Source organism: Bubalus bubalis, chromosome 11 (assembly GCF_019923935.1).
Source record: "Bubalus bubalis isolate 160015118507 breed Murrah chromosome 11, NDDB_SH_1, whole genome shotgun sequence".
Classification (NCBI taxonomy): Eukaryota; Metazoa; Chordata; class Mammalia; order Artiodactyla; family Bovidae; genus Bubalus; species Bubalus bubalis.
The window spans coordinates 58814679-58827135 of NC_059167.1; the positions used below are offsets into that span (position 1 = coordinate 58814679).

Here is a 12457-nt window from a genome sequence, read left to right on the forward strand (position 1 = left end):
ATCTCAAAAAGCTCTATACTTCCCCACCTCCCCTTCCAATTTAGCTAGTCCATTTGAATGAGTTTTTAAATAACTGGTAGCTAAAACTTACTACCTAGCACATGGACATTTCCCTTTCAGAAGCAACAGTTTTTATTCTGGCCCATTAGGTTTTCTGGTAGAGCCAGGAGCATCTTAATTTTCAAGTTCAAATTATGTATTTGAAGCTAGTAGCTTACCCACCCCTGTTGCTCCCCAAAAAGGAGGGGTGTAGAAGCAGAGAAAGATTTCCTGTCCCTTAAAGTGTTTGGGGCCCTGCAAGAACTGGTGATTACTGTGGTCCATCAGTGTCAGATCTCAGGCACTCTTACAAGCAATTCAAAGTGGGGGCTTGCGGGCGGGGGAGGGAGGGGGGCTGGGGGGGCGGGGGGCGGCGGCGGGACGCGGAGAATTAGTTCATATTACAGACAGTCTGCTTTCTGGAAAAGATATCCCGCAGATAACTGGATAGCAGATATTCCCTGGGGGACCCTTCTCATCTAATAATCCCAGAAGTCCATTTTAATATGAAATATAAATCCAATATATTTACAAACATACTGAAAGAGCATTCAAATGTCAGCTGTCTCATATTGTGGAGTATTGTCATTTTTAACATAATACTTCTATTTCTCAAAACCACACCCAAGGAAAAATGATTAAGTGCTAGAAGTTGTGTGTGTGTGTGTGTTTTGTTTTTTTTTTTACTACAAAGGACAACAGCACAGGCATCTGTTTTCCTGCCTCTCTCTTCTGTTCTTCTCCCCTCCCCCACCTTCTACCCGGCAGGCGGTCTGTAGGTTTTGGTGCCTGTTAAAATTACTTTCTACAATAGTTTCATAATGCTGTAGATTCTGAAAAACTTCTGATCCTTTAACAGTGCTAAGCCTAAACTTATGCTCTGTTCTAAGATGAGAAATCCAAAAGTCAAAAGCCTTTTTAATGACAGATGTATTACGGAAAATTTTCCCCACAAAGTTTTGATGCTGTGAAATATCAACTCCCTGAAATCACAGAAAGGAAATGACTTACATTCTTGGAAAATGAAGCCACTAGCAGCTTTCTCCAATAGAATTCTCTAATCCCTAAACTACACCCTGTGGCAACGGGGGAGTATTTCGTGCAAGGACTAAATTTATATAGATGCTTATAAAAACCAATAAACAAACACTGCCAGGTCCCAGAGAAAAAGAGACGGAATCCTACATGAGAAATCCAGCAAGAGGTACTTTTTGTGAACACTCAAAAAGGTTAGACAGCACAAACTTGAAGTTAAAAGCAACCTGAGAATGCTTGCTGAAGTTTTCCTTCCCTGCTGTGGGCAATGCACAACTCCTGAGGGACATACTGGCAAAACAGATTTTTGCTAGAATTCCAAACGAAAAGGATGTCAAGGAGCTAATATTTCTTTGGACACTAACTAGACATCTGCACGGCCTGAAAATTCGCCAACTTTCACCTCAACTTTAAAATGTGCTTATTTTGACAGCTTTCCATTTCTTCCTGCCTTCAAGAAAACGCCCTCACCATTAGATTATGCTGTCCCGGGACTGGAGGGCTGCTGTAATTCCCGTGGACCTCACTAGGATGGCCCCCAGCTGTCCATCCCTGACAGCTCCTGGCCCTCCTCGGGCACAAGCTGGGGGTCTCCTCGGCCCGGAGTCGGGCCTGCGCGTCGCCAGCTCCTCCAGGAACCCAACTACTGCAGGCCGCGCCCCCCACTCCCATCCCACCGAGGCCCCCTTCCGGCGTCGCCTAGAGCGAGCTCAGTCTCTAGCTCCCCCGACCAGGGACTTACGGGGACGGTGGGACAGACGCCACGCTCAAGTCCCCTCCCGCAGCCGGGCTGCCCGGGCCCGCGCGCGCACAACAGGCGGCACCCAGGAATTCGGGACTCAAGAGCTGGCCCCGCCGCCCGGGCACAGCAACGGGGCGTGACGGGCAGGCGTCCCCAGCCCGACCACCCGGGAGCCGAGCGCGAGCACCGATCCCGGGGTCGCAGCCCGCAGTCCCGGCCGGCCTCCCCCCTCGCCGCAGAGGCTGCCCGAGTCTCTGCGCCTTCCTCGCTGCCCGGCTCGGCTGCCCCGAGGCCCCGTCCTCCCTTCCTGGCGTGGGCGAGCTCCGACTCGCCGAGAAGCGACCTTCCTTCCAGTCCGGTGCCCGACGCCCAGAGCTGAGAGAGCGAGGAGAAGGAGAAGAAAGACGCGAAGAAGGGGACACCGCCTGGGCTGGGGCTCGCGACTTCCAGAAGCCCTCCCGAGGTCCCGTCCAGCCGCCGCCGCCGCCCGGCCGGCAGGGGGCAGAATGAGCGGTCGGGGCGCGGTGGCCAGTCTTGGAGGTTGGCTAAGGGAGTCCCCGGGTACCCGGCTCCTGCTCTTACCTCGGAGAAGGTCCGCAGCGCCGGGCGTCGGACTATTCCCAGCTCTCCTTGCCTTCCTGTCGGCGCCGCGCCTGCCCCACTCTCTCAGCCCCTTGCCCTGGGCAGCCAGACGAGCGCTCCGCGTCCGCCCCGCCCACGCCTCCCGCCCCGCCCCCTGAGGCTCCGCCTCCAGCCCGCCCCGAGGTGGCGGGGGCAGTGGCAAAGCCGCTGCAGCAGAGCGTGGAGCTCGCGACCGCACGTGGAGCGCCTGCAGGCCCCGCCCCGGGCCCAACCAAGAGTCCCGCGGAGGGGTGCCGCGAGTCAGAGGCGGGAGAAAGCCGAGCTCGCCACGCCTCCGGGGTCCCTGGGGAGGGAGGCGAGCCGCAGATGGATGCTATGTTAGGACCTCAGCCATCTAGGCTCTTCCCAGCAAAACGGAGACGGAGGCGCGAGGGGACACTGTCAGCTCCCCCCAGTTCTTGCCTAATGGCCCCCTCTGACACCCGGCCTTCGCTCCCCTGTATCTCTGCCTCCCGAGCTCAGTCGGGCTGGCCGGGGGCGGCAGTTTGGCCTGAGCTTCGTTTTGGTAATTCGGAACAACGCAGGGGAGGCCACTGGGCGAGGAGGCGGTCCCAGCGGAGGCGATTTAGCGATTCCTTGCTCCCTCCAGTCCTCCTGTCCCGCACCCACCTGCCCATCAACCACTTGGGACGCCGGTGTTTCGCCGGTTTTATATTGGATGGAGGAGGCCCCGCCGAGGAAGTCAAGCCTTCCCCGCTAACTGTCTCTCCAGGTCTTCAGGTAGACACAGCCTCTGTCCGCTGTGGTTTTAGCGCCAGTGACCTCGGAAATTATTTTTACCCGCTCTGCTCTCGATGGTAGCCGAGGGAGTGATGCAAAAGGCCAGGGGAAGGTATTTTTAGGGCACTAAGACTCAAGATAGGAGATGGAGATTTTTTTGGGTCACCTTTTAATTGTTGGGTCTAGGGAAGGAGTAGGTTACACCTTTCCAGCCAGCCTGCGCCACTTGGACCAGCTTCTGGGGATTGGAGACGAGAGAGAAGAACCAGCCTCCAGCTGGCTCCCAGGCCCGTAAGCCACAGAACTACCCGCTCCCCGCGTCGGGGCTTCTACCCTCCTAGGTCTTCTGTTGCCTGCTAATCCGGTGAGCCCTCGCCAGGGGCGGCAGTAACGCCCACTGGGCCCCTCACTAAGGGAGTGATGAGGTGCCTCTGGAAGTGACAAGGAGACAAGGAAACAGGACCTGACAAAGGACACTACCCCAAATCAGATTTATGCTAACATAAGCCAGCTTTAAAATTGCCCTGCTCTTTTGATCCAAAAATAAAGTTACCTGTTGAAGGTATGCCTCTGTGCCTTGTTTACATGGCATAAGAAATTCCGTTTTGTGTTCACAGCCGAAGCTTACTAGAAATAGTTGTTTCATTCACAGCTTTTACATTTTGGGAACAATGACATTGGAACTGAATATTGGGGATGGTGATCTTTTTTGTCTTTCCGCAATCTATATATCCATTCGGAGCTTATTTCGGATAAAGCAAAACAGTTTCTAAGGCTATTGCACTCATGATTTAAAGTCATGACTCCATTGTGGGAAGGAAGACAAGAAGTATGTTCCAAGGACTGCCATTTGAATTAATTGTGTTTAATTAATAGACTAAATTTAAAACTTTGTTTAGTAGTTGATTACAACGTTGACATTTAAAAATGGAGGTTTATACTTTTTCCTCTCATTTTTGACTTTAATATGCATTCAGAATCAGTGCATATTGAACAATAGTTGACAAGGTCTTAATTTGATGTCTAATGAGATAACCCAAGTTTTCATATGTGAAGATAAATGAGACAAGTGAGGAATATAACACTATCATGGAAAACAGTTCCTAAGTCTGATTATATTTTCAGGCTTCATGCATAAAAATCTAGCAGATAAAGAATAACGTTGGATTGTGAAGCATTGCTGAAATTTGAAGTAATTAGGTAACCCAGGGAGTAAAATATTTTAAACTACTTTTTAAAAACATGTGTTTAAGATTGGGTTTATTGTCTAGGATTTTATTATAGCAAAATTTACTATATGAATTTTTAAAATCATAATGATCATGTTATTTGTATGAATACCATGATAAACATAGACTCTTCACATCTTACACTTGGTAAACTAAGTACTCTAAAATTCTTAAAAATCAGTTTTAGAAACCCCTGAAACAACAAAATTCAGGAAGGACTGCTTTGGAAAACAACACAATCCACTCCAGATGGAACTGGAACTGAGAAAGGATGAGTTGTTTTAGATGTTTCTTACCACAGGAAACATTTTTCTGTGCTTATTATAATAAATAATGCAGTTTTGTAGGTAATTAAAGTTATATTTTATGATTCTCTTTGATGTTTAGGTATGGATTTATTTTCATTGGTATGATGAGATGTTTTCCTAAATATGAGATGTTGACCAAGTGAAACATTATCCTAAAACACATCTTAAATGTTCTCCATAGCAATATAAATCTTGTATGTTTTTGCTTTAGTTTTATTAGGAAGAGGTTATTCGTCCCATAAATTTATTTATTGAGTACTCCCTTACATAAGCCCAGGGTTAGACTCTGGGATTTAAACCTAAAAATAGCATCTTATTATAGTTTGAGGGAACGGATGAACTTTATGCTTGGTATAGTAGAGATATGCAGGAGGGATAATGGGAAGGCCAAGAGCAGGCTTCAGACATACCCTATCAACTGAGATGGGAAGGATGAATGAAAGTTTGAGAACAAGTTGGTTGAAGTGGTGTTTCTCAAACTTGGTAGCACATTGCAACCACCTAGGGATTTTAAAAACTCCTGATGCCTGTGTTCCAGGAATATGATTTAATTAGCCTAGGATGTGACCTGGACTTGGGGATGTTTTCAAGATGCCCATATTATTCTATGTGGAGACACATGTGGGAACTATGGGTTACAGTATCTCAGGAAAAGAGCACAGAATGAGCAGGTACACGGAGGCATAGTTTTAAAGGACAATGGCTGTAGCTTCATTTTGTAACTGAACATGCTTCACTGAGCGACTTCACTTTCACTTTTCACTTTCATGCATCGGAGAAGGAAATGGCAACCCACTCCAGTTTCTTGCCTGGAGAATCCCAGGGATGGGGGAGCCTGGTGGGCTGCCATCTATGGGGTCGCACAGAGTCGGACACGACCGAAGCAACTTAGGAGCAGCAGCAGTAAGCTTTGGTGGGTGATAGTTACATATATTTATGTAAGAAACACAGTTACATAGAAAATGAAGAGATGTGAACTGATATAATTTACATCCCTATACAAAGTATTTTCCAAACACCAGAAGAGTACCTTAAGAATTAAGCTCAGTTCAGTATGTTAGAAGAAAATAATTTAGTTCTTTTTCATCTTTTACACATAATTCAAGAGAATTTGGAACTTACAGTATGTTTTAATGCTGAAATATAAATTCTAGTCAAAGGGAGAAGCCATAAATTGACATATTAGCTTTTAAAGAATACTTTCTCCAAATTAAATTCTGTTCATCATTCTGACTGAAGGTCATAATAAAGAAATTAAGCTCCTTTTTCTCTTTGGTAATTACTAAAGTTCATTGAAAAAGCAAAACTATTCATTTTAAAGCAAATTTGCTTTAAAAGTTCTACTCGAAGGTCTTAAATGTCCCTTTGCATGCATGCTAAGTCACTTTTCCAACTCTTTTCGACCCTATTGACTGTAGCCCACCAGGCTTTTCTCTCCATGGGATTCTCCAGGCAAGAATACAGGAGTGGGCTGCCATTCCCTTCTCCAGGGGATCTTCCCAACACAGGGATCAAAACCAAGTCTCCTGTAATCCATCCATTGCAGGTGGATTCCTTGCCACTGAGCCAGCAGGGAAGCCCAAATGTCCCTTTAGCTAACATATATTACTTTGAAAGAAAAAAGAATCACACATGGAAACAAACAGTACAGGGATGTAGTCCTGGTTTTCACTGACAAAAATTCAAAGTGCACTCCTTATTATTCTCAGCGAGTATATAACTTATGTTCTATAAAATAAAACACCAAAAGAGATTTTAATTCTCAAGGGAAGTCAGAACAATTGATTAACAGTCATTTAATCCAGCTGTCCCATTATTATGTACTAGGAGTCCCTAACCAGGAATAGAAAGAATTATAGTTGACCTCTGAACAACATAAGTTTGAACTGCATAGGTCTACTTATAGGTGAATTTTTTTCCCACTAATTAATACTACAGTACTACAGGATTTTCTAGTAGTCATGTATAGATGTGAGAGATGGACCATAAGGAAGGCTGAGTGCCAAAGAATTGATTCTTTTGAATTGTAGTGTTGGAGAAGACTCTTGAGAGTCCCTTGGACTGCAAAGAGATCAAACCTGTCAGTCCTAAAGGAAATCAATCTTGAATATTCATTGGAAGGACTGATGCTGAAGCTCCAATACTTTGACCACCTGATGCGATGAACCGACTCATTAGAAAAGACCCTGATGCTGGGAAAGATTGAAGGCAGGAGAAGAAGGGGACAACACAGGGCAAGATGGTTGGATGACATCATCAACTCAATGGACATGAGTTTGAGCAAGCTCTGAGAGATGGTAAAGGACAGGGAAGCCTGGTGTGCTGCAGTCCATGGGGTCACAAAGAGTTGGACACAACTGAACGACTGAACAACAGGATCCACTGTTGGTTCCAGTGGCAGACATGGAACTGCAGATACAGAGAAACCACAAATATGGACAACTGAGGGCTTATGTATATATTTGGAGGGCCAACTATAAGTTTTACATGGATTTTTGACTGCATGGAGGGTGGGTACCCCTACACCCTACCCCACCCCTTGTTGGTCAAGGGTCAGCTGTATTTTGTAGAGGCAGCACAGCACTGGAATTAATATTATGTACCAATCTAACTCAGAAAGATTTACCTTTACCCAATTTACAGATACAAAATTGAAAAAAAAATTCATTAAATTCTGTTCTCTTGGCCATCAAGTTTTGAGACACTATTTTAAAATAGTTGATTATCCTGGGACAAAATTTGGTTTTAATACAGTATATAAAAGTTTACAGGAGACATATTTGAAGAGTTACTTTCTTTCTGTTCCAGTATGGTTTTAGTTTCACCACAAACACCACATTCCGGTTCCTTGAGGGCTTGAATACTTGAATACTCCAGACAAAAGTTTCCATAAGACTGGGGTGGGGGGCGGTGCGGGGGCTCACAGGCCAGGCCATTCACTCTTCAGGAGAGGCTGTTCTAAGGGGTGCAGGGGAGACATGGGCTACACGAGGTAGGACAGCCAGCCCAGCAGGGAGAACTGCCCTGCGGTTTTCTAGTTGAAAGGCACAGTGACAAAGACAGTGCTGGCTTGAGGGATACTGCTGCCCACTAAAACAGGGTGAGGAATTAAGTGTGAAAAGAGCACTGCTGCCTTATGCATGGGCTTCACATTCTAGAGAAGATTGAGGGACAGGCAGAAGGGCCCTTGAGCAAAAAAAATGTCTAGCAGAAAGAACAAGATAAGGGGGGAGACTCCCTATAGTATAAAACCTGATGTATGTCACTCATATGTTTATGCAATGGGCCTTTAAGGTCCTAGAGCAGTTTTTCAGCCCAGATTCCTTGATTACTCTACAAAAAGCTTAAAAGAAAATATTCCTAACCCTTAGAGATGGGAGGCAACACTCTCCACTCCCTACTGGGGGAGACAGATGAGAAAGGAAAGCAAGTAGGACTCTGGCAACAGACTGGGTACTCTGAGTTATGCCTCAGGCACACTCCGATGAGTTTTATCTTGGGTGGCATCACTTTCAAACAGAAATGATAACAGTACAGATGTCACTGAAATTCTCTCCTATGTGTAGTAATGCCATCTTACTGATTTGTGCCTGAGACACATGAAACATACTGAACTAGAATGTGGAAACAAACAGACTTACAGCCTGGTCAATGCTGGTCTTCTTGACGGAAATTCCATTTATGAAGAAGATTTATGAAATCTGTCTGGTCTCTTTTAATTTGGTTACCTTGAGTAGATTGTAGGCATAACAAACATGCTCTTAAGCTTGATTTTAGTTGCTTAAAAAGTAATGATGGACAAAGGTGCAAATAAGATGTAGTTGCTCTGGAATTTCACAGGAAATTCACTGAGGCTAAAGAACTTTGTTGAAGGTTTCCAAGAGACACCCTACCCATCTGCAGTGGCTGGGATTTTGGTTATAACACAAGGTTACATTAACTGGTATGATAAAAAGGAAAAAGTATTTGTGAATACCCACATTAGAGTCCTGTTTGCCTTTCACCTGATCCTAGTTTAGAAACAAAACCTACATTCACTCTTGTTTAGCTTGGCTGTGGAACTTCAATGCCAAAAAAAAATCTTAAGAAGTTCTACAGGCAAAGCAATGGTTCCATTTTTCTTTTTCAAGGGTGTCTTAATGTATCATTTTATTAGCCTAAACAGAATTCTTAGGCTCAAGTTCTTTGGAGAAGGAACACTGGTAGTTAGACTAGAGTTGGAATTAGGAATCACGGATTTTTAGATTGTTCCCAAAGGACCTCAGACTCTGAAGTTCAGTTTTGACAGGCCAGGAGAATAAGGTGCTGGTTGGTAAGTAGCGCTCTTAACTAGATCTGGCCTTGAAGGTAAGACCCTTTGGGGTTGGGAGAAAATAGGCTTTCTAAAACTTGCTTTCTGTTAAAAACTTTTAATAAAGTATTTGTGATTAATTTATCATTAAGCCAAATATTCTATGTGATTTCTTGAGCAGAAAAACAGAATCAGCAAATTAATGACTTCCTCTTCTGCCAGTAGTTCTATATTGGATAATATTTTTGGTCACTTTAACTCCAATTTCTTAAAGGATAATGGGGATATATACCTACTACGTGATAATTTCATAGACATACAGACAATATACAAATGAATGTAGAATATTTTATTATCATCACGTTTTTTGGTAGCATTTTCGCTATCTGAAATTATTTGTAAATATGTTCACTTGTTCGTCAACTGTCTCTCTGTTTAGAATGTCAGCTTCATGTGAGCACAGATGTAGCCTCTCTGACTGTCATGGCCCCAGCATCTAGAACAGTGTCTGGTACATATTTGTTGAATGAATGAATCCCATAAACTATGTGTAAGAAGGGTGTGTGTGTGTGTGTACAGCTGCCTTAAGAGTAGGGTAGAGAAAAGAGAGTAGGCACTGAGATGAGAACGGGAGAGGATTAACATTTTTTGAGATATCCCAGATAATGATGAGAAAAGATCAATCCCTTAAGAAGACTTTTGGTTGATTTGAATGAAGCTTCATACATCAGCCAGTTCACTTAATGTTTATATTGGAGGTAAAAATATAATTATATTTTTATATATAATATAATATATATATATAATATATATTATATATATAATATAATCATCAATATTTTATCTCTACTGATATTCCTAAATGCATATTGTATTTCTGTGTGAGCCTGCCCCCTGCCTTTTGAAATACTAAGAAGAATGTTAGAAAGATTTTGCTAGAGCGGTTGATCAGTTATTGGATTCCTTGCTAGGAAAAACGTTCTGATGAGATACCCTTAGGAGCAGAGTGGTTTGAGTTAAGCAAGGGGAACCTAAGCGGCCTTGCTTCTGTTTGCTCAGTCCCCTCAACTCCATGTGAAGCTTCACTGGTCCTTGTGTCATCTGCTCCATCTCTAAAAGGAACTGCTCTGTCTACCATGTCCTACCTTCCACCTCTTCCACCAGAGCTGTTGTTTAACCTTGAGACTTTCAGGCACCGCAACCCCCTGCCCCCAGTTCTTTCAGTTTGTTAGCTGTTTTTGGCTTCCCTTCTCTCCCTTTGAGCTTAATGCCTGGGCTCACAATTTTGAATATATGCTCCCTCTAGTTTCATTGTCCCGTATCTCCTTGATCTTTTAATGCAGTCTTAACAATCCCCAAATTCAGGTCAACTTAATCATCCATTTTGCTTTAAAGTCACTGAGGAAGATTAAAGAAAATCAAATAAATGAGTCTATTAGTCACATCGCTGAGACAACAGTTGCCTCACTGGAGCACTCACAAATACTTGGTCAACTTTTTACTCACTCCTGGTAGCTCTCTTTTCCTTTCACCATGATAACCGTTTAGATTTTTATGGCTCTCAAGACCCTCATCCCACTCTGAAACACTGCCGCTTCTCAATGTTCAATCCTGACTGACTCTTGGCTGGTAACCAGTCTAAAAGGTTTATAAGTATTAACTCGTTGAATCCTCATGACAGCCCTTTGATGGAGATACTGTCATTATCCCTGGTTTATGACACCCAAGATCTCAAAGGAAACAAGTGGTTATGTCTGTATCTGAACTCAGGAAATCTGAATTCAAGTTCACAGTTTCTCTCTAAACTGTCTTCCTGCTGGTGCAGAGTTGATCAGGCATTTTCTCACTTGGGGTTTAATCCCCTCCACCTTCAAGCTTCCATGTATCTTCCTCTTGGGCCATTTGTTCCTGACTCTTCTCAGTCAATCTCCTCCTACCAAAACTATATCCCAAGTCCTCCCACTGTTTGAGGGCCTTATCCATCATGTGTTTGTTTATTCACTTAGCAAATTATTATCAAGTACCTATTCTGAGCTAGGTGTTGGGGACACAGAGGTAAACGAGACCTAATCTCCCACCTTGGAGTTAAATTTTAGTTATCCGTGCTCCCTATTAAATATCCAAAATCGGATCCTCTCCTAGACCCTTCTTCCCACTTACAGAATGTTGAAGTTGCTGTTTATTTCATACTACATTCAACACCACCCTTTACAAGGCAGCACGTATGTGTTGGATAGGTGAATGAAAAATTCCAGGTAAGATCATCAAGGTTTGGAAGTTTGTTCTTAGTCTTCTTTCTGAAAAGTGGCTCATTTGAGATGAGCCTCTAGCTCTTACCATCTTTCTGTCTGAGCAGAACTGGAAGGTTCTGAAAACCAACCTTTTTCATTATTGACTGACTAGTTGCACTTCAGTGAAATAAATGCATTCCCACTGAGTTACCTCACACTGGTACCTCTATAAGAAAAGGTAAAAGTGTAAGCTTTGTATTCTGTGACTGTGGAAAGAAAGACAAAAGGCCTTATTACAGGAATTTCAGCATTTTTAAAAGGAGAGATATTTTTAATATCGAGGAGGGCATGGCAACCCACTCCAGTATTCTTGCCTGGAGAATCCCGTGGACAGAGGAACCAGGTGGACTACAGTCCATGGGGTTGCAAAGAGTCGGACGTGACTGAAGTGACTTAGCATGCGCACACATTTGTAAGATCATGCAATTTTCAAACCCCTATTTTGCCAGTTTTCAACCAGAAGGTGATTTTGCCCCTAAAAGAATATTTGGCAGTGTCTGGAGACATGTTTTGTTGTCATAATGTGATGGTAGTGAGTGAGTTGGGTAATGCTGCTGGTATCTAGTGGATAGAGGCTAGAAATGCTGCTAAACATTCTACAGTGCAGGGCACCTCATGAAAAAGAATTATTGCCCCTAGTTGAGAACTGCTGATCTAAAGGGTGACCTTGACTGGAACATTTAGGTGCTCCATGAGTTGGGTTGAGGGAGGCTACCATCCAAGGATGCTAGCTGATCCTGCTGAATGTCTGTTGAAAAGAACCGCTAGAGATGAGGGATCATTTGGGACCTATTTGGGCTCAGTTTCTCCATTTACTCTTCTAACGTTACCTGGATCTCTTTCTCAGCCCCAAGACTTGATACACATTTTATGTTGTCCTGTATCGCTTCTTTAAGTATACAGTGACTTTGAAGAGGAAAAGAAAATAGGATAAACTTTCATCTGTTGAAAGCATTGTATTAACATAATTTCTATCTCTGGCAATAACATTTCTAAGGTGGTAGAACACATCCTTTTTGTCAGCAGAGGTATGGCAAGATTTATTTTAATTCATATTAAATGACAGTCATTTCAGAAATGAAAAAAGTTGGGGGGGCTTCCCAGGTGGCTCAGTGGCAAAGAATTTGCTTGCCAATTCAGGAGACAAATTCAATCATTGG

At 43.7% G+C, this 12457-nt stretch overlaps 2 protein-coding genes across 4 annotated transcripts in view; one reads left to right on the forward strand and one right to left on the reverse strand.

Moving 5' to 3' along the window:
* The window catches only part of FRMD6 (FERM domain containing 6), a 281731-nt gene that overhangs the window by 81937 nt on the left and 187337 nt on the right, over window positions 1-12457 (reverse strand). For 2 of the 3 annotated variants that reach the window (XM_006046339.4, XM_006046337.4), the window contains exon 1: window positions 2399-2538. The exons of the other annotated variant lie outside the window; for it this stretch is intronic. The gene's annotated coding sequence lies outside the window, so the exon portion shown is untranslated. Of the gene's footprint in view, window positions 1-2398; window positions 2539-12457 lie in introns of those variants that run through there. 3 annotated transcript variants of the gene reach the window in all.
* LOC123328313 (putative uncharacterized protein FRMD6-AS1) lies at window positions 1606-3785 on the forward strand. Its single transcript, XM_045162159.1, has 4 exons — window positions 1606-1952; window positions 2056-2306; window positions 2367-3178; window positions 3365-3785. The coding sequence occupies exons 1-4, from the start codon at window positions 1606-1608 to the stop codon at window positions 3536-3538; spliced, it is 1584 nt and encodes a 527-aa protein (XP_045018094.1). The 3' UTR covers window positions 3539-3785.

Excerpts from the sequence above, each read along its gene's own strand:
- LOC123328313 (XM_045162159.1), top strand. The coding sequence starts at position 1,606 with ATGGCCCCCAGCTGTCCATCCCTGACAGCTCCTGGCCCTCCTCGGGCA. Across the intron at positions 1,953-2,055 it reads CCCGGGCACAGCAACGGGGC|AGGCTGCCCGAGTCTCTGCG; the intron begins GTGACGGGCAGG and ends CCCTCGCCGCAG. Across the intron at positions 3,179-3,364 it reads CTGTCTCTCCAGGTCTTCAG|GGAAGGAGTAGGTTACACCT; the intron begins GTAGACACAGCC and ends TGTTGGGTCTAG.